This window comes from Boleophthalmus pectinirostris, unplaced genomic scaffold, assembly GCF_026225935.1.
Source record: "Boleophthalmus pectinirostris isolate CB_2022bp ecotype Guang Dong unplaced genomic scaffold, ASM2622593v1 HiC_scaffold_14, whole genome shotgun sequence".
Lineage (NCBI taxonomy): Eukaryota > Metazoa > Chordata > Actinopteri > Gobiiformes > Gobiidae > Boleophthalmus > Boleophthalmus pectinirostris.
Window position 1 is genome coordinate 15,194,947 of NW_026571047.1, and position 24,540 is coordinate 15,219,486.

The following is a 24,540-nucleotide window of genomic DNA, read 5'->3' on the forward strand; positions in this document are numbered from 1 at the left end:
GTTATTTTCTTTGTATCATGCATCCTCATATAATAAGCTATTGATAAAAATGGATCTGTGATAAATCCATGTATTTATTTTCATGTTAAAATAAGCCAACTTTCATGGGCAATTTGTTTTACTACAAGTTTTACTACAAGTTAGTGAGCTCTCAGTGTATCTGTACTAGAATGTGAAATTATTAAGAGATTGCTGATTGTACTTTTGTATTTTCTTTTGTAGTTTCAAAGATGAGCATTAAATCTGAAAACAACAACAACTGTCTCGTCATTGAATCAAAGTTAGTTCGCTGTCAAGGTGGGATTGCTAAGGTCTCAGTGAAGACAGTACAGGAGTTAACTTGAAAATGACCACTTTATGACATCACGAGGTGGAACAGAGCATTTTGATTTTTGGAGATGTAGACAGATTAATAATTCAGGATTACCGAAACATATGTGAATAAAACAAAATACAACTTTAGGTATGTTTGTGAGGAGGTAACAACATTAAAACATGGCTAAAAGCTCACGTGAGTCAGTTTTGCAGAATATAGGACCTTTAAATTGCTCTGTCCATGGGTTTGAGAAGAATAAAAAATAGGACTGTTGCAATAAAAAATTAAAAGCTAAAATATTTTATCATTTAAACAGTACAAAGTCCTGAAAATGATGTAAGGAAGCTACAACCCATGAATAGTGAAAATATCCGATAAAGAATAACTAGTGAATCATGGCAGGTTGCAGGTTCACATTTTTCAACAAAGACAATAAACTTTTGACCAAAACAAGAAGAGATATGTGGTAGTCTTCTGTTTAAATCTACATAGAATCAACCCACTGCCTTCCCACAACAAGGTCTTCTCAAAGCAGTGACTAACCAAACCATATTAAGCACTATGCATTCATATGGGCCCTGGGGGAGCATGAATCACTAAGCTCTGATGCACACCACATTTTGTTTTATTTAAAACTATGTGTCATTGTATCTACCTAGCATCTTGTCACTGGCGGGCATTGGACAGTTTTGCTCCAAGGTACATTTATTTTTCAAAAGTTGGTTGGTTGGGGATTACTGGGCAACACTGTCTCATCACAAAGTTTTGAAAAACAGTGTGGATCACTGCAACAGGCAAAAATAAATACGCAATATCTGCCACAAGAGGCAAGTAATGGAACAAATTATAATTCGAATGGAGTCTTCTTCCAGATCCCTGCATGATACTTTACAGTGGCATCATGCTGGGTGTGTTCTACATGTATCTCTAATGGTTGAATATTTAGGAGTTTTCGTGGTGACACAATGTACGCAGGTAAAAAAAAAGTTTAAGATTATATGAAAACTCAAGAAAAGAGAAGGATCATTACAAACGTTCATGGTTCTGTTAAGGAGGCTGATTTTGTATTATTTGTGAGGGACTTGTTCCAGCTAAATCAATCCTTTATGCTAAATTATTTTTCAAGTTTTATTTTTACTTGTACATTTATATAATTGTGCCTTTTATATTTTTTTCGTTGTGTTTTTATAATATAATGTGATATGTGAGCTATTATGCCCAAGTAATTTCCCTTGTGTATCAATAAAGTTTGTCTAATTTGAACTTCTTGGTTTCTTTGTAAAGACAGTACAGTAAAGTGTATTTACCTGGTTGACATGTTTGGGCTGCTGCTGCAAGCCATTTTCAGAAGTGTCACTGGTGTTGGTGGTGACGTGTCGTATATCAGCTGTTGTTACTTCCTGTAGGCGTGGTCAGCCTGATGGACCTGGCAGATCACTCTGACTGATCATGGCTCCCATCGCCCGATGTTCTCTGGAGGAGGGTGTCCCAGATGTGTGAAAGGAGGAAAGCTACGTCATCACAGTTAATGCTTTCCGTGCCTCGTTTCCTGATTTCAGTGGCCTCCCTGATCCAACGTTTGAACTTGTTGCTGACGTTCAAATGCGGTCAGTCTGAGAGACCTGCCAGATCAATCAGGCTGATCACGCCTACATGAAGTAACAACACCTGATATACGACATGTCACCACCAACACCGGTGACAGTTCTGAAGACGGCTTGCAGCTAACAACTGAAACATGTCAACAAGGTAAATACACTTTACTGTATTTTCTTTAAAAAGAACCCAAGAAGTTAAAGTACATAAGAAGACAAAATGAAATGTTTTGTCATAAAGGATGTCTAAGTCTAAGTCTAACTAAAGCTCAGTTTAAAGTTTAATAAAGCCTCAGACAGAGAAGGGCCTACAGTTAGCAGCACACCAACAGATAATGTGGATGACATGAGCAGAAAAGTATCAATATAAAGTTAAAACTGTGCTACAAAAACATGGAAATAGTTAAATTTTACTGTGGATTATTATAGCCAAAGGAACAACAAGGAGATACAGGCCCCTCAGAGTGAGGACACATGTTGTTCAGTGCATTAAAGACAACCAAACAAAAAGTTACACACTGTGGCTTTAACTATTTGTCAGGCTAAACAGATAAGATAAAATGCACACTCACTAATACAACAACAAAAAGATTGTGACAAAAACACTTTCGTCCCACCAGGGCTTTGTGCAACTCTCATTGTACTTGGGGAGCCATAGAACTCATGTAAAACTAGGTCTTAAACTCACATTTGCATGTTTATTTTGAGAAGCTTATTAGCATTGGCATAAGAGAGAGAGAAGCTGCAAAAAGGGATAATAAAAAGACAGAGACAGAGCTGAGGATATGTTTCAGAACAATACAACCCCATCCCAAATATAAAATGGAGAGCATATCCAGCAATTGAATATAAGACTCCAAAACATCTATCATGCAGTCATTGTTAAACCTTAGACTTTGAAAGCTTTTTGGACACTGGAGCTTCTGGTGCACTTCAACGTGGCTCTGAAGTAAGACTCATCCCATGTAAAGGAGATTCTTGTTTTGTGGACTAGAAATACCCAGTACCAGGTCCAAACTCATGAAGTAAAGTCTGGCCAATGAACAACCCGAGCAAAAACATGTCTGCCAAGTCTGAGACAGCAGACTCACCCAAACAGACTGTGCACTACCTGCCCAGCATGAAGTCACAGGGAAATCACCACCACAATGACAAATAACATTATAAATAAAACTTCAGGCAAAATATAAAAGCTTTAAAAACACGGACAATAGGGGATGCCTAGCTGTAAGGCTGTAACGATATCCAAATCTCACGGCATGATACTGTCTCGGTACAGTATTATCACGATATGAATCTCACGTGTAATCTCGGTGCAGCTTCGGCAGTGATGCGGTCTCTGTATCGGACCGTTGTGGTGAAGAGGGAGCTGAGCCGAAAGGGGAAGCTCTCGATTTACAGGTCAGCCTTCGTTCCTACTCTCACCTATGGTCATGAGCTCTGGGTAGTGACCGAAAGGACAAGACCGCGGATACAAGCGCTCGAAATGAGTTTCCTCCGCAGGGTGGCTGGGACGCTCCCTTAGAGATAGGGTGAGGAGCTCAGTCACACGGGAGGAGCTCGGAGTAGAGCCGCTGCTCCTCCACATCGAGAGGAGCCAGTTGAGGTGGCTCGGGCATCTCTTCCGGATGCCTCCTGGGCGCCTCCCTCAGGAGGTGTTCCGGGCATGTCCCACCAGGAGGAGGCCCCGGGGAAAACCCAGGACATGCTGGAGGGACTATGTCTCTCGGCTGGCCTGGGAACGCCTCGGGGTCCCCCCGGAGGAGCTGGAGGACGTGTCTGGGGTGAAGGAAGTCTGGGAGTCCCTGCTTAGACTGCTGCCCCCATGACCCGGCCCCAGATAAGTGAAAGAAAATGGATGGATGGATGAATCTCACGGTACGATATTATCATGAAATGGATCTTGCAGCATGGTATTATCATGATATGCATCTCACGGTACGATATCGCGGTATGATATTATCACGATATGCATCTTGTGGCATGGTACTGTCACGGTAAGCATCTCACAGTACGATATTATCACGGTATGCATCTCACTGTACAATATTATCACGTATGCATTTCGCGGCACGGTATTATCAATATATGACTCTCCCGGTACGATATCACATTATGCATCTCGCGGCACGGTATTGTCACGGTATGCATCTCGTGGTGCAGTATTGTCACGATATGCATTTCACGGTATGCTATATCACGATATGCATCTCACGGTATGATATGTATTGCAATATTTTGAAGAGGCTAATATAATTGTAGATAAGATTTTTTGCTTTTAAAATATCTTGACGAGATTTTGGTGTGAATTATTACAGTCATAATCCCAAAAATTTTAGTAAAAAACTAATTTCTTCATGTTTTCTGTACTGAAATGAATCATGGGATATGTAGTTTCTGACGTTCATAAGCTGTTGCTACTATAAAACCATGTTTTTAAGCAAAGGAACTTGTGACTCGATATATTGTGACAGTCCACGATATTACTGTGAGACTTTTGATGATACAATATCACAATATTTCGGTTACTGTTACATCTCTACCTAGCTAGTTTTGGCTGATTTTGAATTACAAACACCTCATAGAAGCTTCCAGAAGGGCCCATTTCATAGTAGCCAGAAAAGGACCTCTGCAAGAAACTGAAAATATATAGTGATGATTAATACAGTGTCTAACCTGCACATTCACTGCATCAAACTAAACTGGGACTAAGCCAGGACCAAATCACGATGAGAAGAAGACCAAACCAAGTCTACATGACGATTAAATGAGTCTCAAACTATCACTACATCAAAATAAACATATGAGCTAACTACTCTGCCAATGTGTCCCTTGCGTATTTATCATCTGATCCCAGCTGTATCTTTTACATCTTGTTTTGTTGCTTCCTGCACAGTTTTGTCACTCCAATGCCCAAATCCATCTCACTGTACATCAGGCTGTCCTCTAAAATACACAAACAACATCATCAATATCATCCAGTGTCTATTTGAATGATGACAACTTGTGACTTCCTGCCGGGACTTCTCGGAGTGAAAAAGCAATGACCTATAAAAGTAAACGCGCACACAAACCTACAATCAATCTTACGCACAGCAGCCACTCACCACAGCGAGAAAATGTCCAACAGCGCCTCTAATTATAGGGCTACTTACTACAGGAGTTTTAGTATTTGCCCATGCATGACCTATGTTCATGGTATTTCAGAAAATATTTTAGTATGACAATGCAGTAAAATAACAGGTGTTGAGTTTAAAAAGAAAAAAAATGGTCTTGGATCAACAAAAATCGAGTATTTATTTAAACTAAAAGCCTTTTTTTTTTTTTTAGGTGCACAATGTAACCTTTTCTGGTGGGAGGTCTGCCGCATATGATAATGTGACTGCTTTATCTGGAATGTACCACAGTATGGCATTAAACATCTCTCTCCATGGAAACAAGCAGGAACATATACAGGTCACATTAGCCCATTTTCAGTAAAAAAAAAAAGAAGGCATTTTTCTTATGAGTAATACAAACACCAGCCATTGAATATACATAAGATCAGTATATTTAATGCTGTACTGTGAAAAGTTCCACTTAAATTGACAACATCTCCTAGCCTGATTCATCAGCCGGTTTCACTTCATAGAAACCATCTGATCTCACAGGGTTCACCTTCGAATTCATTCGCTCGACTGTAGGCGGGTACTTTTTTCATTTAACCAATCACTGCTATTTGGTCGTGACATATGTGATGCCCCAATAACGGGACTAACTGGTATATTAAGCTTTTCCCAAAGCCCGTAGGAAGAAGGGCAATAACGTCTTTCCCCTTGATAAAATTCACCAAACATTCTCTTTGTTCCGGCTTTAAATCCTCGGTCTCAGGAATCGTTTCCGACACCGAATGTATTTCTCTTCGCTGATTGGCTGGTGCCTGAACTCGCACTTCTGGGGTTTTTTACGAACCATCTACTATATTCCAATTCCTGATCTAGACCTGGAGAGAAATGAAATTGAGTGGAGGAACTAGGTAGCGCCAGCCTGGCTAAACATCTCCATGGAGACAAGCAGAACAGAAAAAAAAAGCCTTAAAAATATTAACAAGTTTGATGCTGTGATGGTTAGACAAGAGGTTCAGAACAGAGTTCAGTCTATTAAATTGCACTCTCAATTGCAACTGTATCTAATTCATTTCATATATATATATATATATATATATATATATATATATATATATATATATATATATATATATATGACATCACTAGGTGAACAGTATGAATAAAACAAAACAGCTCCAGGTTATTTTTTTTTGTTTGTGTGTGTGTGTTTTTTTTTTGTGAGGAAACAACATTATAACATAGGTTAGAAAATAGCTGAATATGGGCCCTTTAAAACACACAATACACAGTGTATTGAAGTGCATATTTGACATGTGCTCATACAATATAATGGATCTTTATGAGGACCACTTTTCTCTGGTGGTCATAATATTACGCCTGATTAAAACAACATCCAATTGAACCCATTGAAATTTGGATCAGCTTCTGCTCTCCTCGCTCACCTCTTGTTCTCGGGTCATTAATAAATCATCATTTTGGGAGACAGCCCTTAGACAGGCCTTTTAATTCCACGTCAGTCGTACTAATGATGCTATTCACTCGTATTCAGCACTATGGCCCCTGCAGAACTCCCCATCTCACCATGTATTTTTAACACCATCTATCAGAGGAAGGAGATGAACCAAAAGACTCTAGAAGACCTCACGCGCAGTACTTGAGAAGTGATCAAAACGTGCTTTTGCGATTTTCAGCACAAGCTTGAATTTACTAGAAAAATCGCCAGTGTATCCGGAAAGCTTCCTAGCCAAGAGTGGGAGTGAAGTCCAATTAAAAGCATCTTAAATTCTTGGCTGGATAAAATCGTTGTTGCCATTGTTGTAGGCAGAACACAGCGTCGCTCCAAATGCAGTAATGAGTTTGATAAAAGTGTCTTTCATTAAGTTTTTTTTTTTTTATTTAACACTTTCTATATTGTATTGTTGAAAAAAAACAGGTCTGCTTGGTTTTGAAGAGATAAGCAAAGTGGACCCGCTAATGCAGTCAAATACAGAGGAAAAGAGAAAGCTACAGATTTAATTAAAGTGTACTGTGATAAGACAGAGTTTTTGTTGGTACATTGTGTCAATAGTATGGTGAAGACCTATTTACCAAGTTGAACATTATAACGCTTTGAATTATTTCTTAAGCAGATATAAAAGTAGGAAGGATTAAAAAAGGAAATACTTACAGAAGATGATATTAAAGTACAGCTTCATCTTAATGTTATGCTAATAGGAATACAACAATTTTTATGTGTTAGAAATTTGACTATACTCTATGGGTCCTAGTGTAGGGGTATTATTAAAATCAGAATTGGGAAGTACTCAGTTACATTTACTTGAGTATCTTTTTTGTAGATATGTACTTCTTTCAGTTCAGACAGTTCTTTACAATGTAGTACTTGTGTAAATGTTTTAGCTACTCTTCCCATTGTAAGTTAGACAGGCTAGTGCCACCTAGTGCCTCCGCTCAATTTCATTTCTCTCTAGTGACTAGGTCAGGAATCGGAATACACTAGGCAAGAACCCCGGAAGTTGTAGACTGCACACTGACCAATCATCGAAGAGCTGTGAAGCCATGACGTCAAACTCAAGCGCCTGTCTGGGTTCCTTTTGTGGTACAGCACAACAGTAAACAAAGCCGTCAAGATGGATGTAGACAAAGACAGACATACTTTGTTGGCAATGATTCCCAAGATCGAGGATTTAAAGCTGGAACAAAGAGAATGTTTGGTGAATTTTATCAAGGGGAAAGATGTTATTGCCCTTCTTCCTACGAGATTTGGGAAAGGCTTAATATAACAGTTATTCCCATTAGCGGCGCATTACATACGTCACGACCAAATAGCAGTGATTGGTTAAATAAAAAAGTACCTGCCTACCGTCGAGCGAACAAATCCTAATGCTGCAAGGTCAGATGTTTCCACGAAGTGAAACCGGCTGATGAATCAGGCTAATTGTAAGTGGTCTACAGATGACAAAATCTTTATGTTGAGAGTATTAAATGATTTTAACATTTGTGTTTCTTGCACCACTCTTTTAGATATGATTTTTTCTCTTTTTTGTGGTCTAAAATAAAAGTGCATTGCTTAGGAATATGGAATATGATTCTCTTCAGTTGTATTTTATTGCTTTATTTAAAGTTATATGTGCACAGAGACAAGCAGGTAGTGTCAGGGGCAGATCAATGGAGAGGCAAGCATGCTCACAGTAAGATTGCATATATTTGATGGTATTTTGTGTAGTACATCTTTGATATTACATTATAATTGAGATGCCACATAATTTTTTGGACCACAAATACTACATGAATAATATTATCCTGAAGTAAAGATACACTCTTACTTCAGTACAATATTTGGCTACTTTACTCACCAGTTAATATGAGAAACAGCATGTGTAGTCACTGAGATACTGGCTGAGACTGGCCCAACTATTACTCTTGGACAAGAAAAGTCACATTGCTCTGTCATAACAAAGAATGGGAAAGTGTCCACAGAATAGCTCATATGTGGATGTAATAAAAGTTTAATTTCTTCTAGCTGACAGAGTTCTGATTTTGAGCCTGCTGCTGCTTATGATTTTCAGCCCTTTTCATTCTCAAGTCATTCAGCAAATTACAAATGTATTGTTATTTTTCTCAAATCTAGTTCCAAACAATTGAGTATTTACAAGAGCTAACTTTGTTTATTCTCTTGCCAACTCCTCTTGAGCAGAACTGCCTCATGCCAAAACAAAACATGCATTGTTGGATAGGCAGTTTATGAAAAACACTTTGACAGATCTTAGAATGATCCAGGCTAGCATTACTTCCCAGAATGCAGTGGTCCTATTGTGTTTGCATGGATCTAGGGTTGTACCAAAAACAAATATTACACATTTAAAGGTTATTGTAATAATACTCCATCTAATTTAAATTCATCTCATCGAATGGATTCCTCAACATAGCCATTGTTCAGTTTTTGACAAAGTTTGACAAGAATCTTTTCAGCAGGACAAAGCAAATGACTAGTTAACCACAAAAGCATAAACAGACAACTATCCAACCTTACATTCATTCACTATTTACTAGGGATGCACCAATTCCAGCTTTTTCTGTTCCGATACCAATACCAATGTTGATACTTTGGCTTTAAGTATCTGCCAATACCCGATATCAACCGATACTAGTGCGGAGACTGAAAAGAAAATCTGTTTCCTTTAAACACAAACAGCGTTATTATTTAAAGCAGGGGTCACCAACCTTTTTGAAACTGAGAGCTACTTCATGAGTACTGAGTCATACAAAGGACTCCCAGTTTGATACGCTCTTCTGAAATCACACATTTACTCAGGTTGCCTTTAGTTATACATTATTAATAATAATTAATGACCGTCATCTATGTGAAGACACAGATCACGTTAATAATTTCTCACAATAATTATCAACAGTGACAGCAAGGTGGGAAACAGATATCAATATTCAGCACTTGAACTTGATTAACCTCAGTAATTGTTGTTTTTTTAAGTACAGTGTTAGCAATTATCATCATAGCTTCTATACATCAGTATCCCGCTTATAAATGCACTATCTAGGATTTCTTGGCATAATCTTACAATATATTTAATAAACCAGGAAAAATACAAACAATCATGAGCTCCTTTAGCGTAGGAAGCTCGGGAGGTTCCTAACCTGCAGACACTGTACAGATCCACGTTTCTAAACACCATTGTACAAGTTCTACACTGCAGCAAATTCTTAATTAAATAAACTCAACTTTGCGCAAATAAACTCAGCTTTACAATATATAAAGCATAACTACTATAGAGCCACATCAGCCCGTTTGAAATTATAACGTTTTTAATGCAGTTTTACGCACAGTTGTTTAGTTTTTACACAAACGAAACTTAAAACCGTATGGCTCAATTGCATAAACTGCGCTGATCGCTCATCTAAATCGCTTATTTATTTATTTATTTATTTCGGTCACAGGTATATTTTGACATTAATTCACAGACAGTCATATTTAACATACACAAACCGAAAAGGTGTAGGATGAAGCTTAAGCTTATTATGCCTAACCTTTATTCCTTTGTCAGAGCTTGTCATCTTGACACCAGTTCATCTTCATAAATACAGGAAACCAACAAATCAGTAACAGTACAACAAAGAACTACAGCAAAAACTAAGTATCATATTTCATGTATCTGTCCAGAGTTAAACATTTAAACTTCTTTATAAAGTGAAAGAGACTGGTGCACAATTTTAGGTTTTCTGGTACCGTTGTTCCAGAGCTCCACCCCTTTAACAGATATACAACATTTTCAAAATGTTTGTTCTGATTTTCTTTTTGATAAACGTGGCCATACCTCTGATCTCATATTGGCTCTTTTGAATTTTCAAATGCTTATGTATACTGAACATATATTTAAGTCATTTTTAAAATCTATATAAATGCAAGGGATATAAAAAAGAAAAGCAACAGAATAAAAGTAAATTGTAGATGCAGCTCACTAATGAGTTGTGCTATTTTTAGAACCGGCTTGCGGGCGACACAAGTAGTCCTTGGGGGGGCGACCTGGTTGGTGACCCCTGATTTAAAGTAACTACAGAACAACTTTGAAAACAGTATTACGAGATGTTTTGGGCCAACAGTCTCCAGTATATGATCTTATAATGCAAATTTATACACCAAAATGTGATATCAAATGAACCGATAGCAACTGAACTAATATCCAATCCCTACTATTTAAAATTTAGCAGTAAAAGTCACCAACCAAACTTATTTTATGTTCAAGAAAGTAGATACTCCACATATCATCAGTTATATCTTCACTTCCTCCTGAATACTGCATGTTTTCCTTGTATTGCACAACCCTACAGTTCAAATATTTCTTTCAACTGGCGTGGACAGAAATGTAACCACTCATGCACCACTTTTAAGCACAGATTGAAGTGATCCTGGTATTTTAATTTTTTTTTCCCGCTCGGACAGGAGCGCTAAAAGCAAACACGGATTCTATGAAAACCCAGGTCAGGGATAGCGGGATAGGGATAAACAACGTAAAATGTTGATGGAGAAGAAACCCAAAAGCATGTCTCTTACCTGCAGTGTCTGTGTACTCCAGCTACGGTCTCGATGATGGAGCACTCGCCCTCGTTCAAACAGAAAGCCAGATCTTTGTCTTCTACGCAGGGTTTGAACACCTCAGAGCGGATACTGGGGAGAGTCGGAGCCACGGCTGTAACGAAAGAAAAACAGAGAAAGGTGCGATTAGTTGCTTTTATATGCAAGAAGGTGATGCAATACTTGGCAAGAGGTGTCTTCTGTATTACTGTGTATTTTCATGTAAAATATATATATATATAAAGCAAAACTGATCAATATTTGTAATCCCATGATCTACTACTGAACACACAAAGGCGCATATAAACAAGATCAAATTTGAACTTCACTTGTCTCAGTTAAGCAATATCGGCCTCAATTTCAATCTGTTTTTCATGAGTTTCAAGCTATGGCCACAATCCTCCAAGGTCATAGCAATTAAACAATTAAAATCTAACTATTATATCTTTTGAATGTGGTAAAGTCCTCACCGAGTACTCGCAAAGTCCTTCAAATCTGACAAAAAATGTTTGTCCAAAACTCATGAATTGGTAATGTTTTGAAACCCAGTCATTGTCGGTAAGGGTCAACTGGCATCCTAAATGACAATCTGTATGTAAAAAACATCTGTGTCTGAGCAGCCTTAGCTTGGTGGGAAACAAAAGAAAAGAAAGCAGATGGCTCATGACAAGCAAAACAAAAGTGCAAATAGGCACGGGGAGCAACCTACACACGCCTAGAAGAGAGGAAAGTTGTTTGTGCTTTGTGAACAGATCCAAACTATTTCCAATGGCTGTATACTCACAAGCCTTGATTACACGTATCTGAGCTTTGTCCAGTCACAGTGTGAAATGATCAAATCTCAAAGGTTACAAGTCTTTGTGTAATAGAATGTGTACTACGAACAACAAAATATGACGTCTGTTTAGGAGGGGCCATATTACACTGTTTTATCAAGTTATAATGTTGTTTCCTCACCAAAAATCTACGTTGAGTTGTGTTTTGTTACGTTCACACATGTTTAACAGGGAGTGTGTCTATGTTCCCTCAGCCCTATGTTACGTCATTTCTAAGGTCTTTTATTTTTCTTTCCAAAATTAGGCCCTATCCCACATTTCCTTTATCATTAATTTGCATCAGAGTTTATCCCCATCTCTCCCAATTCGATAGTCAATTACACCCAAACCTATTATCCAGCAGCAGTTGACTACACATGTAATGTAGAGGTCATGGTGCAAAGGATCCTAAGCTTGAAATTACTCTTAATCATCACTTTAAATGTGGTATAAAAATAAAAATGACTTGACTTAGAGTTTCATTTTGAGAAAAATCTTAGAAATAAAAGCACATAGGGCTGAGGGAACATAGGGCTGACCCTGTTGTTCTCTTAAAACAAACAACAACAAAAAAAAAACATTCTGTTCGACCTTGTGATGTCATGTGGTAATACAGAAAGTGCTGCACTGAGTTATAAATTCACTATTCAGTATTTAAATTCACTAAATCATTTGGATCATTTCAGCCCTAGAATTGCCAATCTACTGATCAAAAGATAAAAGAAAAGGATAAAACTACCTCTACATGACATCACAAGGTGGAACAGATGATTTTGAGCTTTGAGATGTAGACAGACTAATAATGCACGGCTACTCAAACATGTGTGAATGAAACAAAACACAATCTCCAGGTTTGTATTTGATGAGGTATCAGTGTTCTAACATGCCTTAAATCTCACAAGGGTCAATTTTGCGTAATACAGGGCCTTTAAAGACGTCAAAATCAAATGCAACAATACTGTACAATTGTATATAGTTTGGTGTGGTAGTCCAGATAATATAACTCTATGTAGCTGATGTCATCCTTCATCAGTAAACCCAACAAACTGTCCCAGGCAAATCCAGGGCTGAGTGATCTGTTGGTCCACACCCATTGCCATAGCTTTATTTCTCTGCTCGGCTCTGACCCTGTACCAGTACTGCATTGCAGGTTCTCCACTCTGTGAAATATGCACAGCTGTCAGGGCCTGGTCACAAGCACACAGAAATATTGTGCACTCACATGGCAGCGGCTAATGTATGCAGAGGCTCTATCAAAATACTGCCACATATACTAGTAATAGAGAGGTTCAGGGAGCACTGTACAAAACATGCGACTACACATTTTAATTACAGGTTTTAATTAAGTGGCACACATAAGGGGCAGATATCAAGCTCTGAGTGTATTGAATGTTGTGATTGAATTGATATGCATATATAAACTGAAAGAGAGCATCACTAAAAAGGAAAATGATTTTCTATGGTGAGATAGGCCCTGTCATGAATTGAATTATATAAACCGTTTTTATCACCTTTAATATTCTTAAATTCAGTTTTATTTATTTGTTCTTTTAAAGGTGTAACTTTTCTCACCTGCTTCTCTCCATGGAGATACTGCCTGGAATGTTCCACAGTATGGCATTACACTTATAGATCCTTACGAAAACAGCAGGTGACACCACAGGGCAAAGTTGCATTCTTACTGTGAGTGCGCTCCCCTCTCCACAGATCTGACATGTACGTTTTTAGGTCAGTAAATACCCATGTTACTGACGTACATTTAATGCTATACACAATAACACAATAACATTTCCATGGAGACAAGCAGGTGGAGGACGCTCTACAAGAAAAGTTGAGCGGAGTACCTTTAAAGTAGTCTTTTTCATGGCAGATGCCGATATCAATGGTTAGAATCCAGGGGAACCGATGAGTGATGACCTCTGCTGATATTTTTAGGTTGATATATAAGGCCAATTTTGATCATTTTCCCCAAATGATCTAAATAGAATTAAGTACGAACTCATCCGCAACCTTGTTTTACTATGTAGAATGTAACTGATTCTTATCAATAGATATTTCTGAGAATCCTTGAGGAAGGTTCCTGGGAAACAAAAATACTACTCTAGTTTTGAGGGTCTTTTTATACTGGATATTTTGTACACCATAGGCATTTTATTAACTGATAGAGCTTAGAAGTATGGCGAATACCTCAAGTCTGTTTCCCATTAATATAAGAGACTATGATGGTCGCTTATAGTTCTACCCCAGAGTCTCTGATCTGTTATTATATTGTCATATAAGAAGTACTACAGCACGAACTACACTGTTCAAAAAAACTGCTTAATTGTGAAATCCACACTATAAGTGACATTTTACCTACACAAATTGTATGAAAGAAAATGATTAATTTAGAAAATATTTGTGCAACCCGTGCAACAAAATCAATGGGAAACACCGTCCAGCCTTAGTCAATCATGAAAGCTGGTGATCGAGAACAAAAGTCATTTGTAACGGATGAAAACAAAGTCTGCTAATGCTACACTTACTACGCTAATTAACAAAGGCAATTAAGAGCTTTGAGCTGATCTGAGCAAGTTAAGTGAAGATGTCTGGGCTAAAAATAAGTGATCTTCATGAAGGTAAACAGGGTAACATATGTAAAGCAGGGAGGTGTTTTGAAACTGAAAATCTCAAAACAACTTTATGTCCGTGTGTGCATTTTAGTGTACCAAAGAGCTCCTCTGTTCACTTGGGGCTTGTCTCTGCAGCACGCTCTTAACTCATGTTCTAAAAAATATTAAGATCTCTTCTAATTCATCTGCCCCCGGAGTGAGGAGAATATGAAAGTAGGACTTGAACTGGAGATGACACCAGGAAAAGACCAGGGATACGTCGTCTTGTATCAACTCATCTAATTCCCAAAGTGTTATGCACGAAGGTTGGCTGTTCCGAGATGCAATTTTAATAATAGAAAATAGAACACAAAGTCCCCCTGTGGTTAAGTGAGCCCCCGGTAATAATTGTCAAGTGTTTTAAGTGTCTGTACGAGCCGCAAGAAACAACATGTTGAGCTGAGCGCTGACAATTACAATTTGATTTGCTTCTATCAGCCACAACTGTGCTTCCACTTAAGATTTCCAAAAACTAGAGGGACTAGATCAAGAGGAAAGGCCATGCTACCTTGAGAATGACCACTCACGTCTAATCTCAGGAGCTAAGCAGGGTTCGGTACGGCTTGTACTTGGATGGGAGGCCGCTGGGAATACTAAGTGCCGTACTGGGGCGGTGTACTGTTGTTGTATTCTTAGGCAAGACACTTTATGCTGTGTTATTAGGTTCTTTTTTCAGATTATCGGAAGACCAAACTGACCTCATTGGACTCGTTTTGGTGACGGTCGGAGGGGCTGATGGCGCAGATTGGCAGGTTTATTCAGTCTACTTCAGGGCAGCTGTGGCTACAATTATAGATGGGTGTAGAGTAAAAATACACTGAAATATAAATATAGAGTATATATAAAGTAATTAAATATAAACTTTTCTGATGGAGGGTCTGCTACTTACTTGTGTCACGGAGATGTCACTGCTTTGTCTGGAATGTTCCACAGGATAGCAACTAATATAGCCTTCATTTTGTTAATTACAAGTGTTTTTATTGCCACAAAAATCCTTCAAAAACATTCTTACTGTGAGCAGGGTCGCCTCTCCATAGATGTGACCTGTAGTTTAGTCTAATGGTGTTGCCCGCTTGTTTCTATGGAGATTAGATGAGTTTAATGGCACACTGTGGAACATATCAGGCAAGGGAATCATATTTCCATGGCGACGAGCAGGTGGTGGAAATAAATAAACCAGGACAAATAAATAGGATTATAATGCAGAACAAAACCGCATTTTGAAATAAACAAATAGAGACAAATCTGCAACAGACCCAGGGACCACAAGGAGCTTATGGCGCACTATAGGATAGGATTGCAGTTTGAAAATCATTGCACTACTCTGATATACTTCTACTGCACCCATACTATACACAAATATTAGTGCTTTTGCTAGTGGCATCATTTTACTGTTACTTTCAAAAGCATAAGTGGAGCTCCTGTTAACATTTCCTATTGTAGAAATAAATTCATTTATTTATCTGTCAGGACCAATACACGAACCGACAGCACAAAAGAGAGCAGAGGTATTCAAAAATAACTCATTTCCTGCAGTGTCTAGACAGATTGATGATAGGACAGAATCTACTTTTACAGCCACAGTGACAGTGTTAAAGGCTCATGTAGTATTATGGCCAGATAATAGTACTGTATCTTCGGTGTAGGGGGAGGGTCCTGTCTCTTCATTCGTCACATGTTTTTAAGTGCGTTGAGCGTAGTCTGGACTGCACAAGGTCAGAGGGGCAGAGTGACACAGCACATTGAAATCGATGGTGACAAATGATGTGTTTAGTGATGGTCGCAGGGGACAAAAGTCTACTCCATCAAACCACACACTGCCAACAATAAAACGCACCATTAGCAGTCATTACTCAAACCCTCAACATGGGTATTATATTCAAATGTGAACTCATTATACTTGCACAGAAAATATAAGACTTTTTGTGTGTATTCATTTTAGTTATTATGCCCATGTAAATTTCCCTTGTGGATCAGTATAGTTTGTTTAAGTCTAAATGGCTATGGAAGAGATCAAAAACATGCAAACAGTTGAAAATAGGAAGATAGGATAGGAAGGGGCTCTATATCGCAGCTGTAATATTATAAGATCTGGAACAGCTTTCATACAGTTATACTAAAGAATACCAAATGTCTTATGACTAAAGGTCAATGCACACCGGGACACTTTCATGGGTGGAAAAAATGAGTGCCTCCATTATTTTCAATGAGCCAACACATACGGGCACGTGGCGGTGCTCAACCCTGTGGCACGATTGGGCTTTGTAGAATCAGGACGAGGCACCGCGTTCGATACCACATGCTTTTTGCACTTCTGCAGTGAGTACAGACATGTCTGAGCTATGTGAGCGACAAAAGAAGTGCTGTAAACTTTGAAGAGGCCACGAGACCTGCAGCAGAGGCAAGGAAAGCCTCGGTGTTCAAGTCGGCCAAACACCGTCTCCTTTCCCACTTCTCTCGGTGCGGGGAAACTCTAGTCTCTCGCAAAACTCACTATGACCTCCTCAAACCAGCACCTTTCCTCTCCTCTCACAGTCTCGCACTATGTCTCTTATTTTGTAAGTAATCTACAGATAAAATGCCAATTTATAACACAGCAAGAGTTGTGTTAAAGCCTTTTTAAGAGCAGTGACGCATGGTTGTTCTATATCACTTTGCAGTGAGCATCACCATAGCAACAGGTAAACAAATTAAGTACTGTTAGGAGGGACCAACTTCAATTGAAACAGAAATAACTAATGCCTTGAACATCCATGGACAGCCAAATAGTTGTCAGATTGTTTTGTTTTTTCTTTTTGTTTGTGGGACCATGGTATAAGCAGATTATAACGTCCTTGTCTGTACATATACAGTCTATTAAAACGTTCATTTTTATTGTCTTAACCTTGTAGCATTATTGTAACTTTTTCTTTAAACAGTAAACCGATAAAAAGCGCCCTTGTAAATGTTAAAGCATCACCTCGGATTCTTAGGTCCCACTGGCCACATCAAGAAACAAGTCTTCTCCGGATATGTTTGGTCTTGAGCTACAACGCCTGTCGATTTCTTATAGGTTTCTTTTTCATCACGATGACAGCAGAGAAGCAGTCAAATATCTGAAGCCCAGAGAGCCACGAATCAGGTGCTTTTGAACAAGTACATGTCAGACAGGGCTGTGGAGATAGGAGCACCTGAACATAAATCTGTCAGAAGAGAAGTCAAAGCAGGTTATAGACTGTGAACGCAGCCACTCAAATAGTTATGACTTGTTCTACAGATAGTATTGGGGTGTACTGCATGGGTTAAACTGGTCATATATCATCTCATCTTCCAAAAGCGGGGCTGGGACTATGCAAGTAACTGAGTCTTATGTAAAAAAATTTCATTTAGTTCACAGTATTTTGTTTTAAACTGGCAATAGTCACATTTTTATCATTTTGAAAACCATGAATGTAACTCTATGGGAGATTTACTACTTTTGAAAGAAATATCCAAATGTGAAATGGTTCACAGATGTTGAACCTTCATTATTTGTTACAGACTGGCTCCACACACTTGCCATATTAATCTCATTACTTAAAGTGTTTATAGTTTTTAATCATTTTCTAATTTTGACTTAATTTGGTGGATTAATAACTGTTGTAAATAGAAATTATAGTTTTGCACCAATCAAGAAGCAATTTGCAAAACAAAAGTATGAGAAAAATATGTTGAAATGAACAAGAAGTAGAGAGTTCTAAAAGATATTGATGAGACCACACTATCGAGAATTCTGTCCAAAAGTTAAGCACAGTTTACACAAAATAAACACATTTTCTGATATTTTAAACATTATTATTATAGTTTTCTTATGTTTTCATTTGTCAAATCATAATTCCTGTGTACATTAGACGTAACACTTTTGTAACACTTATGGAATTTCCTACTTTGACGTCCAACCAGGAACATTTTTAATCTATAAAAATTGCCAAACTAGTAAAACAATAATGAATTTTTTAGCAAAACATCAACTATATCAGTCTTAAAATGTGCAATCGAGTGAAGTGAGTAGTCTAATCTGTCAAAGACACTTAAAAGTCCTTTCAACTGACAACAATCCTGTCTTTGGAGTTGAATAATGGCACCACTTCTGAAGTGATTGTGAAAAAAATTATTTATCTTTTGTTTGTTTAAACTGACAGAAAAGACTTTGAACCATTGGTGCCAGATTTATTTCATGTGGGTAATTACAGAGATATTAACAATAAACCAGGTCGAAACATCTACAGTCTGCCATTTTTTTTTTTTTTTATGAATGAATTCTTCAAATACCAAAATCAAATACCACTTAAATATTTGAATAGTGGCAAAAAATACAATATCATCAGCTATTCATCATCTTTTAAGTGCGATTAGACAAGCACGGTGGACAGTTCAAGTCCGTGAATCAGTTCTATTAGAGAACCGACATTAAAGGTGCATTGTGTAACTTTTTTTGTGGAGGATCCGTCAATTGCTTTTCTCCGTAGAGATGTCATTGCTCCGTCTGAAATGTTTCACAGTATGGTATTAAAACTTTCTATCTTCATGGATACTAAACCAGACCAAGTTACAGGTCAGATCTGTGGAGAGGTGACCCCGCTCACAGTCTAAATACCTGCTTTTCTAGGTATTTATGAGCTATAAAACCATCTGTAATTGAATAAATGTAAGGTAGAGCAGTTTAAAGTCACAATGTCATACTGTGGAACATTCCAGACAAAACAATGACATCTCCACGGAGAAAAGCATTTGATGGAGCCTCCACCCAAAAAGTTACATAGTGTACATTTCAAGTAAAAAAAAAATAAAAATTGCGGAAAAAACTGCCAAATGCTTGAAATCTAAACATAAAGCATATCTTATAACATACACTGCCAGGATGTTGCTTTAAAATATGCTGTTCTAGTAATTATACCAAACAAGCTCTCCCATCTGTCACCTGTCAGTATTCAATTTGTCCAAACCAAAGGGAGTGCAGTGAGTTTTGAGGCGAGCTCTGGGTGGGAGCAGTAAAATCCTGGTATAAAACCTGTTAATAAATGGCAGCTGCAGTGGGAGAATGATTCATCCTGAACTCTTTGAAATCATTTACACGTCTCTCTCCCCACAGCTCAAACCAATCTACAGCCCATCCCCATGGCAACCTTCAAGGAACCTACTGCTGACTGGGGGATCACCAATTTAGGCAAGTTTGTCTTCTAAGTTCACACGAAATTTGCAGTTCATGTATTAATAGTGCGCTGCATAATTTTTCTGGTGAAGGGCCCATATACTTGCTTGTACCCAGGAAAAGGTCAAATAAGGGTGATAATTATATACTTGGTACCACAGAAGGAAGCATATATTTTGTAGTAAAAGCTTCACTTCACCCAGACAATTGCATATGACTCATGTTTTCTGCATCAATATGATGTGAAATCACATTAAGGACACAGTAAGAGGGAGAATACTTGAAAATACCATTCAAAGAAAGGAACAATGTTTTCTAGTGTTAACTTCAAACAAAATAAAGGTTTTGTTGTCAAGTCTGATTGGTGAAATAGAGATTGTGTAAATTGGGCTAGCTTTGACCCAACCCGTAACTGCTTTGCCTGACCAGCCAATCCCTTCAACATTCTGTTAGAATCTAGAAGGGTCTGGAATCGAGCATGAAAAAACACCAGTCAAACTTGAGACGATCTACCCACAGTCACAAATCTGTAGTAGGTGTCTCTCAGGCTACATTTATATGATGATGGTCTAAACAGAAGACGCAAAAGTGGCGTTGCATCTTCACTTTATTCTCTGCGTTTAGACGAGCGTTTTCGGGAGGAAAGCTGCATGCATACAGTGATGCAAAAGTGTGTGGAATTCAATTGGGTGGTTGGTGGTTGAAGGTTCCAACACATGGAAAATGATCCGACAAATTTGTTTCTGTGTACTGTATGTATATGACATAAACGCATACGCGAAGTGAGCAGATCTGACCAAAGTTTTGCGTCAGTTTTGGGCAGTGTAGACGGAAACACTACGGCGGAGCGTATTCAGCTTTCCCACTCAGGAGGGTGGTTTCAGATTTTTGCATTTTTAAGCCCCAAAAACGCCATCACTCTCTAAACAAAAGGCACTTCCGATAAAATATTTAGATGTTTTTACAAGCTTTCTCGTGTAAACAGACCCTCAAATGTAGAAGAGTAATAGTTTAGTACTTCGATTGTTGATTCTGAGAAAATCCATGCTGTTTATATTGTTTTTTCTCTTTTTTAAACAGTGTTTTTGTCAGACACAAATGGACCATGCGTCTCTCTGTTTGGTTAATGCGTCTGTCAATCACGCCTTCCAAAATGAGAGAGACAAGATACGGTTTCAGATCCACTCGTTTTTGTAAAATTTCGTCTAAATATCCACTGTGCATGACGAAACAGTAAGTTAAAAGATAAACCACAAAATTGTCAAACTTCTATCATAAGAACTTTCAATCTGGTCTGTTTCTAGTTTCATTTATGAGTAAATTTCTGAAAGCTAAATGAAAAACATACTCTCGATGATAGCAGTATTGCAGCGTTCAAATCCCAGCTGGTAAAAACCTAAACAAATATGCACTTCCAAATGACTACCTTACCAAAACGGCTGACAATTACCACCAAAATAGCTTCATGTGATAGGACTACGGGGGTCTATATACAACGTTTAGGGAAGAAAATACTATGAGATTAATGCATGCAGACAAATGCAATCCCACATAGAGGAGCGGTGTAGACAGTGCATCTACAAACAGCAAAGACAATTCCATTTACAGCGATAGCATTCCCCACTATGGCTCCTTCTAATGTGCTCATTAGTGTTCTTGTGCTGAATCCTGTGCCCCCCGAGACCCTGGTGGTGGGTGAGAGAAGTGCGTGCATGTTTACTGCGAGCACACTTCAAAGGGCCCCCACTACGTAAAGGCAGAGTCCTGGGAGAGACCGCTGATTGCTTACCCATCATGCACCACTGCCTTTTGGACACCACCATATTCCGGTAGAATATATATATGTTCACAACACACAGGGCCGGGGCAGCGCTATCTGTCATAGAGACTACAGCCAGAAAAAGCTTATTTGCTCCCATTCCAGGTGTGCAAAAGAGGATCAAAAGGGTGAGAAAATCTTGCCTCTCGAAAAGCAGAAGCGCGCACCAGCTAACACAGGTCTTCGTCGCCTCGCAAGTGGATTTTATGCAGTGAAAAAGACTGAGACAGCATTTTCTTTTTTATCGTGAAATTTATTCCAGCGCGAAAGCAACATATGGCTGGAACATGCCACGTAAGCTGTACACGAGGGTAGAACAGAAGAGAATCATGGTGAAACACAACCTCTTATTGATAATCGAGTGTAGACAACAAATTATGTGATCTTCTCGGTTAATAGAAACGTTGCTGGCGCTCTGTTGACATCTTGTTTAAGTCAGATGTGTCTATTAGCCAGCTTGCGAGTACTGAAGATGATAGAGGCAGCCCCTGCTAAAGGCCCTGGCCCAGTCTCGCAATAATAAAGTAAAGCATGAGGTTCATTCAGTCATTTGTTAATCTGATACATGATTAGAAATATTTTTATGTGTAAAATACTTTGAAAAACATGCATTCTTACTTTCTGAGGACTTCTGAGGACCACAGATCTGACCACTTATCATTTGCTTTTCTCTATGATGATAGATTTTGAACATGTATCTTGAAAGGAGTTACCACGGTGACACAATGCACATATCAGCAAACTCTGTCAAAAAATGTTTAAGATTATATGAACAACTTGAGTAGTTCTTTCAATTAGCTTCGCAGCCCCAGGGAATGTTGATAACCAGGCACAGAAATAACATCACAGCTCTGAACCAGAAAACCTTCACACTATAACTTTAACAGTTTTACAAGCAAGGCTGTACTTGTTGTCAAATTAAATGAAATGCCTCCATTACTCCATGACTTACTTTGCTAAACCCAACAATCTCCTGATAATAGAAAGAGAGCTGGAAAAAGAGTCCAAAATAAACCAAATGAGCTCTCTGGAGCAGTGTTCACTTGAAAACGTTCCTATTCTCAGTCATCAGCAGCCTTTAGCCGCACAGGTGCCTCTCCAGACGAGCTCGAGTGCGTAACCCTTCCACGTGGTATGACCCTGTGACATGTGTTTGTCACTTCTAATGCGCCCACACACTCCAACACACAAGATGGTGCCGCGTATCACAGCCAGCGCCTTGCATGATCGTGACATGACACAAACAAATGGTGGAAGGCTAGCAGGGCACTTGGCTAAAGGTGACCAGGGTCTTCAGTCGGGTTAAACAGGGTCCGGCCTTGTAGCGCTGACAGCTCCCTGATAGGAGTGCGCCGGCAGCATTTGTCACAGGTGCTCCGGATCTGTCCCTCAGCTCAGGCCAGAGAGAGAGAGGATGTATGTGTGGGAATATGTGAACCGAGAGGTGTTTGGGTCCAGTCATGGAGACATGTGATCCAACTGGGATTAACACTGGGACGTTGTTAAAGAGTAAACGCTTGGTCCATTAATGAGCAGACTTATTTATTTTTGGTTTCTCCTTTTAATCTAAGACCTAAACTATGAGGTCCACTTAAAACAAGTCGAGTTCACCCAGAGCACAGTGCCCGGTTCTAAATATGGTTTAACCCATGCTTCAACCTTACAATGGTAATGCATCCACCTTAAGAGTCAAACATAACATTAAGACCACACATATCACTTACTGACAACATTTTTTGTGTCTGCTGCAGATTCAGTTCACTCAGGACCTCAAGAGGGAGCTGACCATCAGCCCATCAGAGGATGTACTTCCTGCAGAAGGCAACTGAGGAAAGCTAAGCTGCCAGCTAATATGATGGTGCAGTCCATCCTCCTCTATCATGGTGTGGTAGACCAGGGCCACACACAGACTACAGCACATTGTGCGCTCTGCAGAGAAGGTTATTGGCTCCAGCCTCTCATCTCTCCAGGACTTGTATGTCTGCAGGACTTGGAGCAAGCAGGGCAGGCCACAGTTGACTCTTCTTATCCTGGACACAGACTATTTAAGCCATTCTTCTCATGCAGGAGGCTACAGTCCTTTCAGACCAGAACCTCTCACCACAGGAGCAGAATTCTTCTCCTCTGCTCTTGGACTGGCATATTTCATGACAACTGTCACTTCACAGTTAACTCACTTCAACAGCACTATTTTAATGACCGTACTGTATCTTACCTATTATCATCACAGTGTGTGAAGTTCTTGTACACTCTCTGACTTCACCTGTGAATAGCACTCACACAGCATGTAATAAACTACAGCCCAACAGACAGCATTCAACCTTAAGGGAACCATCTCCAACTTAATGAAATGTTCTCATCCTCCACACGTCAGCTTTACGTTGATTAAAATTTGGACGAGCACACACCAACCGCACAAGTCCCATGGCTGTTCCATTTCCCAACTTGAGTGTTTGAGCCCATCATAAAGTGGCCATGAAATTTGTGAGAGCAACCCACGCAACATATTGCAAGGATTTTACAGCCAAGAAAGAGCAAAGCTAGTCTACAGAGTGGTGGTGGTCTGGTGCTCCTGCCTGTTGTGAGCTGTGATGAAGAGGGGAGAGTGATTTCAGACAAAGGGAGCCAGTGTCCAAGGTAGACAGCTGCACGGGGAAGACTGACATTTTGATTGCTACTGTTCTTTTTAGAAACATGTCCATTTGACTGTTGTGTGGGAGGAGAACCCTTCAAGTCGTGGTCAATCAAAGAGGGTGAGTTTAAGACGCGAGATTCGATTGGTAAAAGACGCATATCCGTGGATTTCGCGATGATGAAAACTGTTACCATAGCGATTAACAATTTAAAACAAAGTATGATCTTTTGAATGGGTCCTCAAAATGGCACATATAACCGTAAGCTGAAATCCATGAATGAAAAATCAACATAGCAACAGCTGAGTGGATCTGACAGAATAGCCTTCTTCCACTCTTAGAAAACTTC

General features: G+C 39.0%; 1 protein-coding gene across 1 annotated transcript in view; it reads right to left on the bottom strand.

The window, feature by feature from the left end:
- Positions 1–24,540, bottom strand: part of nrg3b (neuregulin 3b) — a 407,490-nt gene that overhangs the window by 188,837 nt on the left and 194,113 nt on the right. The window contains exon 2 of the mRNA XM_055150551.1: positions 11,083–11,218. Within this exon, the coding sequence (XP_055006526.1) occupies positions 11,083–11,218 (136 nt within the window). The remainder of the gene's footprint in view (positions 1–11,082; positions 11,219–24,540) is intronic.